This window comes from Cylas formicarius, unplaced genomic scaffold (assembly GCF_029955315.1).
Source record: "Cylas formicarius isolate icCylForm1 unplaced genomic scaffold, icCylForm1.1 PGA_scaffold_3__17_contigs__length_32017465, whole genome shotgun sequence".
Lineage (NCBI taxonomy): Eukaryota > Metazoa > Arthropoda > Insecta > Coleoptera > Brentidae > Cylas > Cylas formicarius.
This window is the reverse complement of record NW_026844326.1, coordinates 15,736,691-15,759,511: the sequence shown is the minus strand read 5'-3', so window position 1 is coordinate 15,759,511 and position 22,821 is coordinate 15,736,691. Positions and strand designations below refer to the sequence as shown.

Below are 22,821 nucleotides of genomic sequence, written 5' to 3'. Positions count from 1 at the left end.
GACCAGTTACCTCGGAGGCCACACTGATACTGGCCAATTTCTTTCTCTATTTCCTCATTTAATCTATTGTTTATGGCTATTCCCATAACTTTGTTTACAGTATCCATTAGTATGCCCATGAAATTATCGCATATAGTAATATCTCCTATTTTATATATTGGGCAGATAATTGATTCTCTATATCTCAAGGACATTTTTTATTCCGTCCGTTCAATTCAATTACGTTATATAGATTGTCCTCAAGCTTATTTCCACCAACCTTTAACATTTCAGTTGTGATCCCATTCTCCCCGGGAGTTTTATTATTTTTAAAAGTCTTGATAATTAAAATAATTTCTTACTTGGAGATTCAATATTGTTTCTACTATCATTCATTATTGTCACAACTCGATCTTTAACATCCTGCTGAATGCTCCTTCGTCTCGAATACCTCTTGAAAATATCCTGCCCACATTCGGAGACAGTCATCAATGCCACTTACCAACTGCCCTTGCTGGTCTTTGCAGAATAATTTTCCCTGGCTTCTTTCTATCTTGATGAATTTTGTTTCCAATTCTTCAATTCCCTTTATTTTTTAATACAATGAAAAAATTGAAATTGCAGAAGTTATTGACATAACAAGGTGTGACTAATCTGGAAACATCACATGAAGGTGTTTGAAGATAACTCCATGAAGCGCTGTTGTGTGCTTGAGTGCAATAAATTTTTCGCTACCTGTATAATAAAAATCAGAAATTGATCCGTCAAATTTTATTTATTTTATTTGGTTTTTTGAACATCGTATAAAGGTTAAAAAATGTAGATCCGTTTACAATTTGTAGAAGTCTGTGCAATATAAGGAAACAATTTAGTATATATTTATGTCTACAGGTATGTAATTTCCCCTTTTAAAATCATAATAAGGTTCACCAGAAAATGTAGAATTTACATAAATGCACCTTAAACTTGATATTTTGAGTAATTCATTTTAAAAATTCTTTACTAGTTTTTGTTAGCAAAGGTCTTAGATGCAATAGGCCTTAGCAAATGTGCGTCCAATTTGTAAGAATTTGGGTGCCTTTTTAGTTCAACTTTAACGATTGTAAACATTTCCACTATCAGTGTCTGTGCCGCTAGACCTGCACTTTTTGGAAAAGTCAGTGTCAATTTCAATATTTTTTTTGCTGATTCCAATTTTTGTTGCTCGGGGTCGTTACTTACGGGTACAGCTTCAACTTTCCATGATGGCGAATCCTGACAGGCCTGAAACAAAAACTTTCCGTTATTATTTAATTATACAAAATTTTACAACAGCTTTAAAGTGACGTCATCGAAAATCATTTTTGACCAACCCAATATCATTTGTATTGCTGTAAAATAATATAGCGAGGCTTACAAGTTAAATTTCACATCAGTACAACCAATCAAAATTGATTTTTTTGACAGAAATTTCACTACCCTACCTGCAAGATTAATAACTGAAAATTTTCCGGGTTTTTTGGCTAAAGGGTATTCTAATACGTGGTTTCGAATGTTGGTAACGAATATATTAAAAGTTTCATAACATACTTAAATGTAATTTATGGCGTAAGTGTATAGTGTACGTGGAACACAGTATCTGCACATAATTCTTTTGTTGAACTTTTCCATTACCGCTGAACACATTTCTTGAGGTATGTCAAGAATTTTCGCCCAATTTTTTGCTTTTCACATAGCCCAACAGAAAATAATAAGCCTCCCTCCAAACCCTGTAAATTTACTATTTCTCCTGCTGTAGGACATGCCACACCATCTTGTTGGAAGCACATATTTTCTGTATCCATGTCCATTATTTCATCCCATAAAAAACATCGATCATCGTTAGGTATTGTTATCCATTTACTGTAACAGTTTGTTAGCCTTCATCTTCAAAAAACTACGGCGCAATGATACCCTCAGCCCAAAAACCGCACCAAACTATGACACGTTGACCATGCATGGGAATTACACGGATTTGTCTAGGATTGCCCTTGCCCAAAATACGACAATTTTGCTTATTTACGTAACTGTTTAAGTGAAAATGAGTCTCGTCAATGAAAATGATTTAATTGCAAAAAAAATTGTCATTTGCCTCCATCTGTAGGATCCAAATTTGAAAATGCAAGACGTTGCCCATGATTGGTTGGCTTTAGCTCCTGTGTTGGTTGAATTTTGTAAGGATGTAGACGTAAATCTTTTTTCTAAATTGTTGAAGTTCGGTTAATATTCAAATGTTGTGTGCGACTTTTAACAGACATTTGTCAAGTTTCACCCACACTGCCACGCCTGAATTCAAATTCAAAAGACTCATAAATTGTATTATTTGAGAATGATCGTTTAACATCTGTATCTTTTAGACATTTTTCTATTTAAGGGTTGCTGTTACTTTTATGCTTTATTGGTATTTCTGAATAATATCGGCCACATGGATCTATGATGCACTTTTTAGGGCAGGTTGTAGATAGTTCCTTAAGAACTCGCAAAGAAGCAAGTGTTGATCTGCATTGAGTTTACCGTATTATATTTTTCGCTTATTTTATTTTAATAAACTGCAGTAAGATTTTTTTCTTTATTCTAAACAATACAAACTTCAACAATTCTAAACCGAACGAGCAAGGCGTTCCCAGTTGTTTGTTTGGATATCTTGCACAGATTCAGATTTTGAAAAAAGGTTTTAACAATGTAAGCACGTTATTCTACTGTGTAGCGCCGCATTGCTAAAATTGTACTGAATTCCACAATAAAATAAAAACAGAATAACAATGTCTGAAATAAGAATAGTAGCAAAAAAACACATTCGAAACCTCTTATTGGAACACCCATTATAAGTAGTTTCATTTTTCAAATAGTTTTGCCATGAATTTTTTTTTATTAATTAAACTTAATGAATTTAAAGTTCAAGTTCTTTGATAGATGATAGACTTTACATACATTGATTGTAGGGTTAGTAGCCCTCCCGATTTAGGCTCTTTTACTTTTTTACTAAACCTCCCGGCACCCGCGCACTTAAACAAACCTCCCGCTTTTTGACAAATAAAACCTTTCAGCTCCATTAAGCGGATACAACAAATTAACTTTATAAATTTTTGATATAAAATCATACTACGATCGTATTATAAAATTTCCTATCGCTTTTCAAATTTAAAAATCTGGCAACCCTAAATACCATTTTGAATTGTTCCTACCTTTTGATAAATTCTAACAATGCTGCCAGTGTTAAGGACGATGGCATCAAACGATCGATCCTTCACGTCTATAACTACACAGTCTTGAATGTAAGGTTGATGCTGCTCTATAAAATGACACAAGTAGAGGTCGCTGCTCGCCTCGCCAGCTCTTTTGGCGTTGTATTTTTGTTTATTGCAATTGGCGGCTATGGCGCAGACGTCGTCCGCCTTCCATCCTGGCTTTTTCGCATAACCTGATCAAAATTTTTAAAATGACCAAAATTATACAATGCCCTTGAGAAATTTAGTATCATATGGAAAAATCTTTGATATTTTTGAAATGTTACTTTCAATTCAAAAAATATTGCCGTTGCCGTCAAGTTATTTTTAAATTAACATTCACCTAAAATAAAGTCACTTCATCCGTATTTTCGCGACAAACAATTTTTGATATGTCCTAAAATATTTTTCGTAGCTTGACATCATTCTTCTGCTTCTAGTGCCTTATCCTTATCTGTCAACGTTGACGATTATATCGGCCCATCTAACTTTGTCTACTGCCGCCCTGAACAGTTCGACAGATGTTTTTCCTGTCCATTGCCTAAGGTTGTGTAACCATGAGATTCTGTGCCTACCAGGACCTGTTCTACCCTCTAGTTTTCCCTGTGTTATAAGTTGAAGTATTTGATATTTTTCATTTCTCATAATGTGCCCGAAGTATGCAAGTTTTCTCTCCATGATCGTCTTTGAGAGTTCTTTATTTTCATTCTTTCTTTGCAACATAGTGTCGTCAGTTACATGATGTATCCATGAGACGTGCATCATTCTACGATAGCACCTCATCTGAAATGCCCCAACTGGAGTCTCGGCCTCCACACCATAGAGCATTACAAAGAACACGTAACATTTGAGGAATCGCAGTCGTATCTGGAGATATTTCTGAAGCGGTTGCTCACCGTGCTGTTTCTATTCGAGTAATAATTTCCCAAGAAGAATCCCATCTTTTGTTCAAGCTGCAAACAAGATACGGAAATGTTTCTACTTTTGCTCTTGGCCTTCTTTGTGTCATATTCTTAGCACATATTTACGATTCTGTTGATTAATCTCTGTAATCCTTCTGCGCTGTTTGATATTAGGACTGTATCATCCCTATATCTAACCGGTATTCCATCTTGAATACTTGAATTCCAAATAATGCTTCTCTGTGTATTCTATTGCAGATTATATACAGAAAAACTTAGAGAACATGACCCATCAAACTAATTGTGCGGTGTTCTTCGTATTTTTTGGCCTTTCTTAGGAATTGGGATGAAGGTTGATAGAAGCCATTCTCTTGGCATGTTGCCTGTTTGATATATTTTGTTGAACAACTTTGTTAGAAGTTCCGATCTGATTTCATCAGGTCCTGGCGCTTTTTTGGTTTTTAGTCGTTTGATTGCTGCGAAACAGTTCAGACATATAATCCTCCCATCTTTTACTTTTTCGATCCTTTTTCCAATTTGCCTTCCCATTTTGATCAGTGATGATATTTAATTTTTTTGCCTTTTGACATGTATGTTGCTTCTTTTATTTCCTTGTGATCTTTTGCAATATAGTTTTATTTATTTGTTTATACTTCTCTTGGTTTTTGGTTTTTATATTTTGACATCATTACGAATTTGAAAATGACTCCTTCCAACTTGTATGTATTATGTATAATCTCACTTTTGTGCAGAATTGTAATTAATGTAACGATTATATTTACCAGAAAAAATAATATAAATATAAAAAAGTTTATCTTATGGTTGCTATTGAACTTGTTGATGAAGCAGTTTTTGACGTTACACCCAAAATATGGTTTTATATTCCTTGTTGTCCAGAAAAAGACAAAGATTAATTACAATTTTTGTCACTTTTAAAACCAGTAGCGTGCACGAATAAGCTTCAGCCATTTTAATCGGGTGGTGTTTCAACGTCCATGGTGTCATTAGTTTATCGCTAAAATCCATTTAAAACAAAAACAGTTCCTTGCGAAAATACGGCATTGTTTAATTTTCCTAAATTTTAAATTAACTTATTCCTCTTGTTTTAAGCTAGATTTTAAATTTGAAACTAACATGTGCCTTCCAAATTTGACCAAGTTAATAATACCTAACTAGGGTAAATAAAAACATATTCCTTTGCTTCCAACATAATGAAATTATTAGGCACATTTCGTTCTCTTGAAGAAATAAATCACAATAAATATTTTTGTAATTAAAAGTGGCATGATATGAAATGGTATCCCAAAATTGATTCTAAATCTTCCAGAAATTTGGCAGATACTATAACAAAAATTAAAAAAAAAAAGTTGAAATAGAATATTCAAAATTTTAGATATGTAAAATTGAAAAGGGAAAAAAAATCCTTAAATAAAATTTAAATTAATTTAAGCTAACGCATTTTCACCATTTCACTTCCAAGTTAGCTTACCCAAACTAGCTGCCAATAACCTATGGACCATTATGTCCGCATATCTTCTAATTGGCGATGTAAAGTGTGTATAAATAGGTAAACTTAGAGCGTAGTGAGCAAAATTCTCTTCAGACTCCATTGCCCCGGCACAAAAGTACCTCGCCCGGGTCATCGGTTTTGTGAAGATATGGTGCAAGACAATACCGCGACAGTATCCTGTGAAATCGTTTGTTATGTATTTTTTAAGGGACGCGTGTATACTGCCCGAGGATGAGACGTTAATGTGAATGCCGCACGTTTCTAATGTCCTTTGGGCCTCGAGCAACATGGTGTTCTTTGGCGGTTCGTGGCATCTCAAAAAAGCAATGTCGGGAAAAGTCTGGTGGATTTTTTTCGCTACTGAAATGTTCGCCAAAAGCATAAACTCTTCTATCATCCTATGGGATTCCTTGTTTTCATATATTTTAAAGTCCAACGGCTCGCCCGTTTTCGGATTTAGGCTGAACAATAGCTTGACTTGATCTATTCGAAGTGATCCATTCCTTATTCTAGCCTCGCGTAACTCGACGGCGATCTTCTGCAAAATATTCACTTTGGCTGAGATATCTTTTGACGTAAATCCGTTGTAAATATCGGGAAATTCGTCGTCCTCGCACTTTCTATTAAAAAAAAAAAACATTGCTATCACAATGCGCTAAAAGTGAGCGTGTTATGATCGTTTTACCTATCGGGAAATTCAATCATGCACTGGGCATGCTCGTATGCTAACTGGGTACACGAATTCACCACTGTCCTAGCAAACCTATCATAAGAGAATAAAACTATTTTATGAACAAATTAGATAATAGATAATATAGCGCCGCACGTTTTACCATAGTACAGTAAGCAGTGACAATAAAAATTGCCTCCGGCTGTTATATTTTCGTAGATATCGATGTACCTATATAACTACGCATCTGAAAGTATTGGTCGTAGATAATTTCCAAATTAAAGTTAACAATTCAAATTATTTTCAAAAACTACCCAGGTACACTATAGTAAAATTTTTAAAAATGGATCAATAAGAATATTTGCCTTTCAACTTGTGGTGATACTTATCAGTTACAAGAGTTTATAATTTAATAAATTTGGATCAGGGTGCTAGAAGTGATGCGATTTATTTGACTTTTCTTTAAAAAATGTGGCTAAATATCATTTCCATGATAATTGAGAAGAACATAAAAGTTGCTAAATTCCAATAAATACTAAATTCTCATATAGTTCATTTTTCGAGTTCCATCTAAATTTTTCCAATGATTTTGCCTAGAAGACATTGTAGGTAAATAAACTTATAAAAACCATTAAAGATTTGTTATTTGAACACCTTTTTTCTATGCAAATAAAATTATTAAAATGTGCCAGGCGCCTGTAATGCATTACGTCAAGGGCTGCCCAACCAATGACATTGTAAAGGAAGGCTCGGTAAATTATTAGCAAAATGATTTGAGACCTGTAACCATTTTTGAAATGTTTTTTTTTCACCTAAACAAATCTTAACACGTTGAGACTCGCGTGCCTACCGATGGGAATTTCTATATTACTCCTCAGGATCAAAGTTACATTTTGTTTTATTGTTTGTGATAAATGACTTTAATAAATGTGTTAGTGACTTTTATTTATATTTTTCCCCTTTTTTCCATTTTTTTGTCGTGACCCACCTGTGAGCACGCGGTCCCAGAATGTAAAATCACATCCTGGGACCGCGTGTTCACTTCGAGGGCACTACATTATTTATTTAATTTTTGGTGTAGATTTGAACAAATATGACTTCTAAAAAGTTTTTAACAGAAGAAGAGCTAATTAGGGAGCTAGGTAATATTTCGGACTATGAATTCGCTGTTGAAAATGATGATGGATCAAGCTCGTCCAGTGCATCGTGCTCTGAAGAAGATCCTGATGACAATATACCTCTCGCACAATTATTCATAAGAATGTGGGATCGCGTTCAAGGAAACCGCCTATCATTTAATGTAAAGCCTCAGAACGTTGGTCTTGATCCCAATGTCAGGACTAAACTTACAGGAAAGAGTCCTGTAGATTTTTTTAACCATTTTATTGATGATGAAATCATAGATTTATTTGTGCTTGAGACAAACAGATTTGCTGCTCAACGAATTGCTGCTGCAGCAGCAAACCCAAGGCAGAGGAACAAGGTTCCAAAAAGCGTGGATACTAATCCTACAGAAATGCGAAGATTTGCCACAGATGAGAGACTATTGGTCCACTAAATTGATTTATCAAAGCCGTATACCTCAAATTATGAGCAGAAATAGATACGAAAGTCTTTGAGCGATAATGAAGAGCCAAGATCCAAGATGATCGTCTTCACAAAATCTCAAACTTCCTAAATCTGTTTGAAAATAAGTTCAAATCGTCTTACACCCCTGAAGAAGACGTATGTATTGATGAAAGCAATGTTCCGTTTCGGGGAAGAACCTATTTTCGACAGTAAATTCCGAATAAGCGACACCGTTACGGCACAAAATTGTTCAAGTTATGCTACAATTGGGCTTTTAAGGAAAGGAAAGGAAAAAATATATGGTGTATCCATATACTGAATAACTGGTATACAAATGTATCATTATCTAAGACTTATTAACAGGGAAACCCACTTAGTGGGAACATTAAGGCTAAGTTGAAAAAAGGAGAAACTCTAGGAAAGCAGCATGAAGATAAAACTTTATTACTTAAGTGGAAAGACAAGAGAGAAGTTACGATGCTAAGTATAAAGTATGATGATACTTCAATAAGTTTCATGAAAAAGGGCAAAGAGATAACAAAACCCAATGTATGTACAATAAGGGAAAGCTTTTATAGATCTTTCCAATCAGATGACTGCTTATGCCCCATTTGTAAGAAGGACTCTAAAATGGTATAAGCGTCTTCTGTTTCACCTAATAACTGGTCCTACTATAGTTAATGCCCTACATCTTTTGCAAAAAATTAACAATAAAAAGATTAATATTAAGAAATTCAAAAAAGCAGTGGTCATGGACCTTATTGAAACTCCAGAGTTGCTTGATACCTCTCGTCCATCCACCTCATGAGAACCAAAGGCGCATTGCATCCTAAAAGAAGTAGAAGCTTCGAAAAGAGTAACACGAAAACGCTGAATTAAATACTACAACAAGTCAGTAACACAAGGTGCTGCATACCGCCAGAAAAAGGCTAAAAAAGTAAATACCATATGTGTCACATGCGGGGTTCCCTTATGCATTAATTGCTTCCAGAAGCATGTAGTTTAGAGATAAAAGTTATACTGTGAAGTAAACTTTTTAATGTTTGTTGTTAGCAAAGTATTAGCTTATTTTTTTACTTCCTATAGAGGAAAGTTCCTATGTTTTTTGTAATTAGTATTTGTATAAAAAGCTTCTGCAGGTAGGTAGTTTTTGAATTTTTAAGAAAAAACCTTTTTTTTTGTTCAAATTGTTCAACCAAATGTTTATTTTTTAAGTAAAACCATTTGTTTTGTTTGTATTTCAAGAATATAAATATGTAATCTCAAAGTAATATCAATTTTAAAATATTTTACTAAAAAAATTACCTAAACGTCTTAAACTGCCCAACCCAATATTTTTCTCTTTACTTTCTGGAACCAAGCAATCATTTTGTATATGCGATTCCTATATAATACATGCTCACGGATGGCCACGAGCATTTGAATTTACTGCTGCTGTGTGACCACCCAAAAAGTAAAACACAAATACCCGCACGTGGGCACGCGAGTCTCAACGTGTTAAACCATTTAAAAAAGATGTTTTTTGTGGTTGCCTTTACAGTGGTACTCCTTTGAAAATTAAATTTTTGAACACATTATTTATTAACAAAACTAAACTAATTTTTAATATTGTTTACCCTAAATAACAATTAATTATTGTTTAAACCTATAATCTTGACATAGTATCTAATATTAAAATAGAGGATAGTTTTTCAGACTCCACTGCACTGGCATAAAAGTACTTTGCGCAGGTCTTCGGTTTTGTGAAGATATGGTGCAAGACAATACAGCGACAGTATCCCTTGTAATCTTTTGTGATGTATTTTTTAAAGGAGGCGTGTATACTGCCCAACTATGTTTTTCTGTAACTTGTATTTCATTTATTTTTGCCCTTTTGTACTTACCTGGTGTTAAAAACTTCACCTTCTTCGCTCATCTCCCAGAAAACTGAAAAGGCTAATTTATCTTCCCCAGGCAATAATGAACAGTGCAAACATAATTCAACTGGTAACATGTGATAGACATTGTCCACTAAGTAAATAGTGGTACCCTTTGCCCCTACAATTTTGTCCAGTTCTGTGCCTGAAATAAAATTAAGGTAGCTAGGACTAACATTATAAGATGGACTTCAACCTTCTGGCAAATAGTAAGATGCATCAGATATGTGAACCCCCACTTCATAATGACCATTATCCAGTTTTTTTACTGACAAAGCATCATCCAAGTCTTTAGCAGTGAATGGATCTATTGTAAACACACATTCCTTTCTAAGATCTTCTCGGCAACTTAATTCACTTTGAGGAATATCCTGGAATTACAATTACAACAGCAAATTGTAAAGTTAACTACCAATCACCCATACTTTTGACTTTGGAATAAATTGCACCATATCTGGGTGAAATTGTGCAGTATCCAAACAAAACTCTTTAAGTATAGCCTGTGTTTCACATTTTAGCTCTCCAATCATACCAATTGATTCAATAATTATTCCTAAAATTAAAAAAAAAGTTATTCCCATAAGCAGATATTATTCAAATTCACCTTTTGCATTAGAAGGCTGGGGCCAATCCACCAATTTGGCTACAAACAGGATATTCTCATATAACTTGGGGTTTGTTTTAAACCCATCGGGCCAAGAAATCATTGGTATCGACATAAATGGCAATCTTTTATCCCTAGGTTGAAACAAAGCAAATTCATTGTTCTTGCCTTCAGCTAGGCTTAAGCTTCCTACTCCTGTCCTAGGATGTACCTATAACATCAATAATACATATAAAATACAGCTATATTTCCAACTTTAATCACCATTTGTAATATATAAACTACAACAGCAGTTTTTTTACCATCCAACCACTCTGTTTCAGATTTCAAGGCTAAGACAACTTCATCCCCATCCAAAGCCCTATTTCGATCAGCTACAGATGTTATATAATAATCCTGCAATGAACTATTTTCATTGCTCACATAGGAATCACGTGAACATTTTGGATTTATTCTTAAATATCCCTTGATAAATTTGCCCAATTTTAAACCTTGTATTGCTTCAACCTCAGAGATATATTCTGGAAACTTAGTGGTTGTAGTAGGTTTTTTCAGGATCTTTCTCTCCACACGCCTTGTCCCCTTATTTAATTTTTTCTTTTTTTCAGAAGAATTGTCCTTCACTTTTAACATGGATAAACTGTTTTTTAATGATGACATTGTCTTAATCAATTCATTACCATTCAAATGTTTATTTTTAATGGATTCTGAATTATAACTTACATTGCTGACATCTCTAACACATCTTATCTTTTTGCTCACTTCTTTATGCATATTTTCCACACCCAACTTATCCAAATTGTTTCCTAAATGAAGAATATTAGATTCAAATATATATGTTTTGCAGCTAACTGCAAAAGACTTCAAATTTATGTATTTATGTTTTGTATTTCTTTTTCTGAACATACAAAATTTTGGCCTCCTAACAGGGTGTATATGAAAAGTGCATTTAGATATCTCAGAAAGTGTTTCTTTTGAACCTGTACTCTGATTTTCATTTGAACATTCAATTTTCATTTTTATTCCTTTTGGCACCCTTTCTTTTCTTCTGTTTTTCTTGACCTTTTGATCTAAGCAACAATTACTAAATATTGTTATTTGTAAATAAAAATGCAATACATATTTCATTTATACAAAACCCACCTTACCTCTACAAAAATTACTTGTTCCAGGGTTGTTTTTAATAATTATGTTTGACTGTTTTGATGTAGCGAATAAAGAATTGCGGTAAGGAAAGTTCGTATGATCTGTTGTAGTTCTGCATTTTGGAAGCACTTCACTTATTAAGCATTCATTCCTGGATTGATCACTACTTTTCTTCATTGTGTGTAGAACTCCACAGATCGCTTCTTGTAATCACTAGCAAAACGATAAAATAAATTATCGTAATATTGGTTGTTAGCCCTAAATATAACAAAATAATATAAATAAATAAGAGTCTATGCATACACTGATCAATTTTTTTATAACCAAAAACCAATGACGTCTTATCCTAACCCATATAGCCTTAAAAAAAATTGGAGTGGCAGATCCATAGATGTGAACTGAGTAAATCCTAAGAACGGTAAGTAAAACTATCTCGTTGCCAGACCGTGAACTTGGCTCCCGAAGTCATTAATCAATAATCATCCACATCTGTGTTGCGGTGCATTTCATAAATGTGCATACTGAAAAGTAATTTAGCCTTGGTATTGTTAACAATAAGTTTGACTATTTTTGAAGCAAAATCCATTTTCTTTGGTGGAACTGAAACTTGTAGAGTGATGTAAACTCATTATCATGCCATGCCATAGAATAATACGTTAACCATTTCCTCATGTTGACATCTCCCGGTAGAAAGGTCAAACAGATTTTTTTTACAACTAGTTGAATTATATGATAGATGTCGCAAATGTCGGCATCCATTGTTTTTACACCATAAAAAAAAAAAATTGTTTTTTACCAAGCATCAAGCAATCAGTTAAATATTGGCCCCCATCTTGCCATTAGTATTTAAATCTGTGCTTAAAAAAATGGATATGGCGAAAAGCAAATTTGAAAATTTTTATCGAAATGTTGTAAAAGTGTACGAAGAACATTTAAAAAATGCAGTGAGTGACGTTCAGTAGAATTATACCGGCAATATTCAAGCCATCTAACTTTTCAAATCAATGTTTAATTACCTTTAATCTTAATTTGTTTTATATTGTAAATCCGCTTTTTTAGAATCCTAAACTATAATGTTTTCAGGGCAAAGTACCCATCAAATTGGCGGATATAATGCGTTTGACAAATGAAGTAATCAATTTGTCTCGTGATACAATTGGCAAAGAGAGTGTAAATCCACAAAATTTAATAAAACATGTTTTAAAATATTTTGAAATAGTTATGGAGTTTATTAACCAAACTAGCAACAAAAAACGTCAACATAAATACGCTGGAATATGTTGCGATGCGCTGCCGGTATACCTAAATAATTACCCATCCAAAGTAAAGTCACGGTAACAAACTTATTTGTAGGAACTGTTCAACACGAAAAAACTAGCAAATTGTTTTATTGAATTTGCTTCACTTGACATTTTTGACGCGTTTTTATATACAAATTATGATAGTATGTGTAAAAAAATCCTTCTTGAAACCTACAACGAGATAGCTTGTTACTCAGATAAGGTCATCCGAACCAAAGTTGCAGAAAGTCTGATCCGTTGTTTGTGAGTTTATAGATTAACTTGTAAACTTGCTTTTTTATTATTTTACATATAAAATGTGATTTAATGAACATGTTATTTTACTTAGATCTAATTTAATCGATTCCATAAGCACATTTGGCGATTATGAGCTACAATCAGACGTTGTGGAAACGCTGTTCCGTGTTTTTGGCTCCCAGATAAAGCAGAACACCAAGTGTTTTCAATTCCAATTAGTGGCAGGATCTGAAGAATTAAGTAACAGTTTAATGAATGATATTGATCTGAAAGATTTCGAAGGTAGTGTGAGGAAATGGCTAAACAAATTCAACAAGAATTCAAATAACATTTTCTCAATTGCCTGCAAAAAAATACTGTTTGGTGATGACCAATGTTATTCAGAAGTAAGGATTTTTTTTTGTGGTATGCTTGTAAAAATTATGTACCCTTTGTCTTTTTGTATTGTTTATTTAATTTATTCTGCCTTGTTCTGAATTTTATTTCTTATATTGGCGGAGGAAGACGTGTGGATAGACTTTAATATGCAAGAAAAAATTGTGAGTTGGTATTGTCGAAATTTATGGGAGGAACCCAGAGAAGAGCATGATCACCAATGGGTTCGGATATCATTACTTGCCACCCAAGTTAAGAAAATCAAAGTTTTGAGGTAATTTCTGTCATTATTTGAAAAATTTGAATAATTACGTAAAAATTTGTATTTTAGATCTCTGAGAAGTGATAATGTACCATTAGAAATTCAATTAAATGGGTCTTGCCTGTGTAATAATATCCATGTTCAACGTTTCTTGGATTCTGCAAGTGGTACATTAAAACTTATTTTCAACGCTTCCGACAAGGATTCAATAAATAAAATGATCTTAAATGTTTTACCAAATGTGTTTAAAAATCAATTTTCGGTATGTTATTTGGGATTATATTAATAGCTCAAATCATTTTTCATTTCTTTTTAGCATACATCTGAAAGAATTTCCAAAAAAAGTAAGTGCTGGTGTAATTATTTATTCGTATGCTGAAAAAAAAACAATAATGAAACTATTTAACAAATTATGAACTAAACTTAAACTGTAGATCGTCTGAAACGCGGCAAATAGTTCCAGAGACATGGATAAAAATATTGTAGGGAATACGCTTTAAAAAAAAACTATGACTTCAGCAGAGAAACCCTTCTAAAATTACTTTTGTATTTTTTGATTTGTATCGTTAATAGCCAAAAGTATTTAGTATAATAATTTAAGTCTTTGAAAATCATACTCCTTCCTCACTCATCCCAACTTGATCAGGCTCGTTGTGCCCAATAGTAACGTTAATGTCTCATAGTAAGGGACTCGAAAAAGCTTACACAATTTTATTGTTTATTTTTCAGAGCCCGCCTATAAACAGTTAAAAATCAAAGTGTCTCAGTTAAAAAAGTCAATTTCCTCTGACGCAACTGTAAGTAGTAGTAGCACTTGGTATCAACTAACGCCTTCACCGTGGAGCAGATTAATCACCTCACCTAATAATTCAACAGGGGTAAGAGCAAAATTTTACTTTTAGGAATTTTTGTATATAAGGTTAAAATAAATTCAGTATTGAGGGGGAATTTCGAGCATTCAATGAAAATATGTGGGGTCTGTATATATATATATATATATATATATATATATATATATATATATATATATATATATATATATATATATATATATATATTTTTTTTTTCACATATTGATTCACGGATGGAAAAATGTGTTGACACTATATTCTGGGATATCATCCGTTCGCTCGTTGGACTCCGACTGGAATCCTGCAGACGTTTCGCCAAAATCTCACTTGGCATCTTCAATGCTCGCGCTCCGAAAACACTTCGATGATATCCCGGAATATATAGTCATCAGTGAGATATCTATATAGGAATTACAGCAAAATGTTACTCGATTTTTTTAGTTGTGGTGTAGAGGATGTAAACTGGTTGTTGTTTAGAATTGGTGGAGTGCCAAATTTCAATTTTTTTTTTGTATTTTGATTTTTTTGTTTGTTTTTATATTATCGCAATCGGAGAGACACATGAACCTAAATTAGTGTTTAAGTGCGTCGACCGTCCCAATTCAATACAATCAAAAACAAACTTAGTTTACCGGTCTATTAGACATTTTTTTGCTATAGCAAGTTTTTACTTTGACAGGCACATTTGTGCGGAGATTTTCGGGGAAGTTCGAAAAAAAAAAGGTATTTTTCCAGGCTTTGGATCAACCGAGAAGTAAACGTTCGGGCAGCACGGCCAGTAAGTCAAGCGAAAAAACAGACGAGCGGGGTGCAGAAAACGCGGAAGACGTAAAGATATCGCAAAGAGACAAAGACAAAGAGAAGGTCACCCATTCATGGTGGAGCAGATTAATCATGTCACCAGATAATTCAACAGTGGTAAGTGCAAAATTTCACCTTTACCAAATCACTGGGGTAGTTTAGTGTATAATGGTAAAGGAATGCTGACGTCTGTAGGCAATGTGCCAGAAGAAGTAGGAGAAAATTTTTAAATTAAGTTTTTAAATACAATTATGAAAATTGACAAAACCTATTTTTATGAATATTTATTTTTTGATCCGTGCGATACACGTAGTTCTAAAAGATTAACACTAAAAAAATTTATGAAAATCACAACCATCAGCTCCATTACAGGAACAAAGCGTTTTTTAAAATATTTAAGACTTGGAAACTATAAGCATTTCCGGACTTACTTTGTATGATTGTTTTTTAAATGACAAATCTCCAATGGAGCATTCTGCTATTTGATGATTTTGCATTCTTTAAAAGCAAACTTTTTTCTCTTGCTGATATGTTATACACATATAAGAGCATTGCAGTCAATTTGTTACTTGTTTATTCCGGTTGGGATATATAAATTTTTTATCGTTAACTCACAAGAAAGGACGTTTTTGTAATAATGTTGTTTAGTGCCAAATTTTGATATTATCCCAATTGCACACATGAACCTAAATTGATTTTTAAAGCGCATTAGGCAGCCCAATTTAGTTCACCTGTTTGTAGATATATATTTTTTGCAAAAGAATATTTTTACTTTGAGAGGCACATTTGCGCGAGGAATTTCGGGGAAGCTTGAAAAAAAAAAGTATTCTTCCAGGCTTTAAATCAACTGAGAAGTAATCATTCTGACAGCACGGCCAGTAAGTTAAGCGAAAGAACAGGCCGCGCGACTGTTGAAGACGAGCTGGAAAACGCAAAGATTTCGTACGGCTTGAACCAAGGGAATGTCACGCAAGAAATGGAATTTAATCAGTCTGAAATTTTGTCATCTACTCCCGTTAAAGTATCCTATTTCATTGATACTTACCGAGAAAACGACCACTTTACTGACGCCAAAGATGACTCGAAGGAGGAGTTTGAGACTGCTCAAGCCTTTTTCGAATCAGAGGGCGATGCTAGGGGAGCAAGCACTGTCGCGTCGAAAATCCATATTCAAAGTAATATCGTAATAAAACCCAGCGATGCTGTAAAATCAGTAATGGAAGTGGAAGAAATTGGTGACGCAAATTTGGACGGAAATGAGCGCGATACGCTAATTAAACAGCAATCAGTCAAAGATGGAGCAGAAAACAAAGGCGTTGGTCAATTGCTTGACAATATGAATGTCACATCCGCGGTTGATAAAGAATCTCTGGTTCAGAATATTGTTAAACCAAATCCGACAAAATTAATAGGGAAAACGGTGGCTTCGAGCACCTCACCAGGAAGTTCCATAAATGATGAGATAGTGCCAGAAGAATGCACCAACGAACCCGTGCAAGAACAGTTTAATAGGGAACGTGAAGATAAATCTGACAGTGAAACACGAAAACGGGCAGGGGATGTAGTAGCGATAACGTCGGAAATTAATGAAACCGCAGATTCTAGTGTTGAACTCCATTCTAGAATAGGTAAAATCAGCCATTTTCAGCAGGGGGAGCAGAACAATACCACCAAACAACCTAGCAAACAAAAATCGATACGAATTAAAAGCGCTCAAACTGAAATACCATACATAACACGCAAGGTCAAAAAAGCATTGAGCGAATTACATCTCGACCCATCTCAATTATCAGAGGACGTTTTCAACATTAAAAAACCCGCCGCACCTGACCACACTATCCCAGAAAATAATTTAGACCTCGGCGTGAATGTGAACGTCGAGGAAGGAAACTTATTGATAACTGCCCAATTAATTGAACCAGAATCTGAAAACATGAAATCCTTGGAGGTTGAATTGCTTAGGAACTTCAAAAGGACACCAGAAGATAACTGTAAAAGTGCGACCGTTTCTACAAGCGCCAGTGTGAAGTCAGTCGTTCACCTACACAATAATAACGTTAATTCATCACCGGAAGTCGCACTAGAATCAGAAATGATCGGTAATGAAAACACTATTGCGAAGCAACGACCAGGCAGCGTGGAGGATATATTTGAACAAATCACTCAAGAAGTCAAATTACATCCGACAGAAGAAAAGGAACGCAAGCTAATTACAACGCCCGAATTATGCGAAATTTTGGAAAGTGGAAGTAAGGAACTACTAAATAGCCAGACTGAACAAAAAAATATTAGTCAAGTGAGGATTTGTCCTGATCAAGAGGACGTTCAAAACATAGAAACAAAGAAAAAGCAACAATCAAAGGCAATCAACAAAAAAAATAGTTCAAATAAGGATAGCATAAGGGAAGCAAAAGAGGATAGAAAAATTGAGGTCGTAAAGGGCATTATTCATGCGGAACCTTCCACTTTGATAGGTAAAAGCGGTTTTGCTGAGGTTCCAAAAAATATTAGAAAAAAACAGAAAAGTAAAGCGGAAGTGCTAAAAATAGAAACAAAACCAAAGCAACAATCAAAGGCATATAACAACAGTGAAAATAATTCAAATGTTTCTAGCGTAGTGGAAGCAAAAGAGGCTAAAGACATAGAGAACGTTGAGGACACGATTGATGCGGAACCTAACAATCTGAGAGAAAAAGGGGATTCTGCAGATCTTCCAGTCACTGACGTAAGAAAGAAACATGTGAAAACTATTCGCAAACAGCAGAACAGTATTGATCAAGCGAGTATCTCGCCTGAGAAAGACGAAATGCTGCAAAAATCAAAAACTTATATTATAAGCAAATATAATTCAAATGATAATATTGCAGAGGAAGGAGAAGGGGTTAAAAACACCGAGATTGTTGAAGTCATGATTCATGCGGAACCTTCTAGTTTAATGGAGAAAAAGGGTTCTGCAGATGTTCCAGTCACTGGCGTTCGAAAAAAAATGAAAAAAAATATTAGCAAAAAGCAGACAAATAGTGGTCAAGCGAGCATATCGTCTGAGAAAGAGGGAGTTCTAAAAATAGAAACAAAACAAAAGAAAAAATCAAAAACCTATATCAATAGCGAAACTGATTCACATGATAATATTGCAGAGGAAGGAGAAGGGGTTAAAAACACTGAGGTCGTTGAGGTCATGATTCATGCGGATCCTTCCAGTTTGATAGAGAAAAGGGGTTCTGCAGATGTTCCAGTCACTGGCATTCGAAAAAAAAATATTTGCAAAAAACAGACAAATAGTTCTCAAGCGAGAGTTTCGCTTGAGAAAGTTGAAGTGCTAAAAATAGAAACAAATCAAAAGCATCAATCAAAGGCATATAACAATAGCAGTAATAATTCAAGTGATAATAGTGCAGAGGAAGGAGAAGGGGTTAAAAACACTGAGGTCGTTGAGGTCATGATTCATGTGGAACCTTCCCGTTTGATAGAGAAAAGAGGTTCCGCAGATGTTCCAGTAACTGGCGTTCAAAGAAAACTTACAAAAAATATCAGCAAAAAACAGACAAATAGTGGTCAAGCGAGCATATCGTCTGAGAAAGAGGACGTTCTAAAAATAGAGACAAAACAAAAGCAAAAATCAAAGACTTACACTGATAGCAAAAATAATTCAAATGATAATGACGTAGGGGCAGCAGAAAGGGCTAAAAAAAACGAGGTCGTTGAGGTTATGACTCATGCGCAACCTTCCACTTTGATAGAAAAAAGGGTTTTTGCAAATGTTCCAGTGACTGGCGTACAAAAGAAACATACAGAGGATATTAGAAAAGAACCAGAATATTATGAGTTATTTAGAGAGGAATTTGAACGATTGCGGGAGCAACGGGCAAATATTGGTCAAGAGTTTAGGAAATTAGAGGAGCATCCACATGCTGCAGCTAATGTTTGCAGTTCGACTGCTTGTGCTGCTGAAAAATTCGCCGATTTGTCCAAATCGACATTGCACGAAAGCATTTACAAAACTGTGAGCGAAGAATTTGAAGAGTTATCCAAATCCAAACCCGGACGCGGTAAAGAACACCGTTCGGTGATGGCTAATAGAAAATTTCGGCAACTATATAACCCCAACGACCCTAAAATGTTAGAAACGCTCGAAGAGAGCGTACGCAACAACGAATACAACACAACTCAGATGCCGAGGCTATTTACACCGGAACGAAGTCTGCGTCATATCAAGAAACCATCAAAGGAAAGCAGAAGATCCAAACCGGTCAAAAAGGCCCGGGGACCATCTAGAAGCAAAGCAAATAGGAAAGGGAAAAACAAACGTTCGGGTTTTTCTAAAAATCGCTTTCTAGACAAAATGTTTGAGGATATGGATATAATAGTCCGTGGTGGATGTAGGTCACCTGATAGCTCCTCAAACGATCTTCCAAAATATCCACGTTTCACCAATAATGTCACACCCCCAGAATCCTTTTTCCCGGATATGGAAATCGAGGGACCCATACCAACATTCCTAGAAAAGTCAAGTAGCCGCATTAACATGTTACAACACCACGCGGTTCCAGCCACAAAAAGAAAGTCTGAAGAAAATTTAGATAAAGCCTCGAAGAAAATGAAATTTTTTGGTGAAATTAACGACAACGCACGACCGGCCGTTTCAACAGAACCAATCGCGAGAGAACCATGTGCCGATGGTGAGTTAATAGTTTTACGATTTCGCGATATGTTTTACTGGAATTTTCAGAAGAGTCATTGCAAAATACCAAGTCGGTGCTTAATATGTTGGGCGTTTTAATTAATTTATTGCTGGGTTTGCCCCTCGACCCCGACGGTAATCAAAGATTGCAAAAAATGCGCGACCTCTGCCATAATTAATTTTGTTAATTCGTTTTAATGTTAAGTTTATATAGTATTTTTAAGTGTTACTGTTTTATAGAAATTACAGAATAAATCCTAATTGCTTTATTGCACGGTTTTTGTTTAATTGTATAAGTAAACAACTATTTACTACTATTATTATTATACTATTTACAAATCTGGATTCCGTCGGTTGTTGTTGAATTGAAATTGCTGACATTTCGCCAACCATCCTACTGGCTTCTTCAGAGCTTAACGGAAACTATTTTGCAGTCTACTTTGGACCTGCTTATATACTGTTTGGGGAAGGTGGGACATGAACATTGTCTAGTATGACTGATTCCCATGTTGCTGAGTCACGCTTGTTTGGTTGTTTTCTTAGGTAGAAGAATTGAATGAAGAGTTGAATGCAAACTAGTTTCAGTTAAACTCTGAACAAGTTTACAGGATGACTGGTGAATCGTCAGTTTGATTTTTCAACCGATGCAGGAAGAATCTACATGTTTTTAATGTAATGTCAAATGCTTCCTTTTATTATAAACAGATTCTATACCTATCTGTCGTAGTTTTGGTTAAAATAAAATAAAAAAATTATGAATTAGGAACTTTTGGGATTTGCAATGCTATAATGGAACGCATCAGACAAACATAATCTCTATCTGATCTATGGTGACGCGTTGTCTCGCGCCAGCCAAGCCGAACTCGTCCGACTTCGCTCGACCGAGTCCGAGTCCAAAAGCGAGAAAGATGTCCGCCCATAATTTTTTTTTCATTGTCAACCAACATAAATTGTCAAACACAAGAGATTGCTTACGAATAATTTTATTTATTGTAATCATCGGCTTATTATTCCAATGTTATCATGGAGTTTTTTGTTTAAAGTACGTGCTTAACGTGACGCAAACCTTTATAATAAAAGTTTTCTTTTCCTTCTTAATTTTGTTTGAATTATTGTCCTTCAATCTTCGTTGTTTCCTTAAAGTAAATAAAAAAATAATAAAGGGATAAAAGTATCGATATGAGTAAGTATCGATACTTTAGGAGTATTTATTTGAGTAGTATCGAAAAAAGATTTGAGTACTATCGAAATACCTACTCATTTCGATCGATACTTTAATGCATAATAACATACTAACCGTGGATGTAGATGTAATATCGCACTATTTTACAATGTAAATAAAATAAGGATTAAAGAATACGTACCCATTCATTTCACATATATATAATTGGAAACGTTGACGGGATATCGGTCGTAATAAAACAATAAATAGAATGACATAAAACTAGATATATATATATATATATATATATATATATATATATATATATATATATATATATATATATATATATATATATATATATATATATATACTTTTGTAACCATTTTTTTAATAAAAACATATTAACATCAAACAATATTAATGTGACGGCTGTGATTGTTTATTTTTACACAAATTAATTAAATCTAGGCTCAATTTGAGTTAGTGCAGATCGTAATAAATTTTCAACGTTTATTAAAGTTGAACGGTATTTTGATTTTATTTAAATTAATGTGGAAAAGGCTGATTCACATAAATATGTTGTACAAAATGGCAGTAATTTGTTCATTGCCATTTCCGATAGTAGGGGTTATTCTGATTTGATTTCTATCCAAAAGTCATGCACAGGCACTTGAGAAAATCTGAGTCGCAAGGTAGTATCTCTTGTTAATTCGGCAAATTCTTCTTGTGCTTTTAAGTTTAAAAAATTAATTACTTGCATTTCAATTGAAAATGGATTGCGAATCCATTGTTGTGTATCGATATCATTGGGAAAATACCTATGCATGTAAACTTCCATATCCTTCAAATGATAATTATCATTTTTGTTATAGGAGTATCTTTTTTTGAAATATTGTTACTAATTATATACTCGTCAGTAAATGGAAACATTTCGGGCGATCCACTTTCCACTCGGTTCTTCCATATAAGAATTTTTTTAACAAAGGCCTCAAGTTTATTTTTTAACATAAACATATTAACGCAGACTCCCTGCATTGATAAATTCATATCATTGATTTGATCAAAAATAGCTTGAGAAGCCATAAATTATCGTGAAAATAATCGGCCAAATTAGAATTTTACTCTGTTAGAAATATAAGAACTTCATCTTTTAAAGTTAATAATCGTTTCAAACTTCGACCTCTTGATGGCCACCTAACTTCAGCATGTAGCAATAAACTTGTATAATCCGAATCCATATCAATGCACAAATTTTTAAACAATCGACTATTAGGTGCTCGACTTTTAATAAAGTTAATGATTTTGACTGCATCAAAAAACACAGTGTTTAATTCTGGTGCAATTTTTTTAACAAGTTCCTCTCGGTGAATCATACAATGTGTAAAAATGCTGTAAAACCAAGATCTTGTCCGGTCATTGCTGCAGCACCGTCCGTGCACACACCAACACAATTTTTCCAATTTAATCCTTCTTTTTCAAAAAACTCATTTACTTTTTTATATATATCTTTTCCACGAGTATGATCTTCCAGAGGACGACAAAACAGTATATCTTCATGAATGCTTCCCTCATAAATATATCTTACAAAAAATAACAGCTGTGCCATT

The 22,821-nt window shown here is 34.2% G+C and overlaps 2 protein-coding genes across 3 annotated transcripts; one reads left to right on the top strand and one right to left on the bottom strand.

The window, feature by feature from the left end:
- Window positions 1–741: 741 nt before the first annotated feature.
- On the bottom strand, window positions 742–11,962 carry LOC132699341 (DIS3-like exonuclease 2). The gene is made up of 11 exons (XM_060665999.1): window positions 11,845–11,962; window positions 11,544–11,754; window positions 10,660–11,465; window positions 10,396–10,606; window positions 10,217–10,344; window positions 9,988–10,162; window positions 9,759–9,936; window positions 6,322–6,399; window positions 5,616–6,256; window positions 3,183–3,418; window positions 742–1,242 (listed from the first exon to the last, which is right to left on the bottom strand). The coding sequence occupies exons 2-11, from the start codon at window positions 11,716–11,718 to the stop codon at window positions 982–984; spliced, it is 2,889 nt and encodes a 962-aa protein (XP_060521982.1). The 5' UTR covers window positions 11,719–11,754; window positions 11,845–11,962; the 3' UTR covers window positions 742–981.
- A 385-nt stretch (window positions 11,963–12,347) lies between these two features.
- LOC132699812 (myb-like protein X) lies at window positions 12,348–21,105 on the top strand. 2 transcript variants are annotated; one of them, XM_060666713.1, is made up of 10 exons: window positions 12,348–12,485; window positions 12,625–12,837; window positions 12,895–13,085; window positions 13,171–13,728; window positions 13,786–13,978; window positions 14,033–14,060; window positions 14,446–14,594; window positions 15,303–15,485; window positions 16,204–20,047; window positions 20,098–21,105. In XM_060666713.1, exons 4-10 carry the CDS (start codon window positions 13,604–13,606, stop codon window positions 20,226–20,228), a joined length of 4,653 nt encoding a protein of 1,550 aa, XP_060522696.1. In that variant the 5' UTR covers window positions 12,348–12,485; window positions 12,625–12,837; window positions 12,895–13,085; window positions 13,171–13,603; the 3' UTR covers window positions 20,229–21,105. The 2 variants fall into 2 exon arrangements, with proteins under 2 accessions (XP_060522696.1, XP_060522697.1); XM_060666714.1 differs by having other exon boundaries at window positions 12,895–13,728.
- The last annotated feature ends 1,716 nt before the right edge of the window (window positions 21,106–22,821 follow it).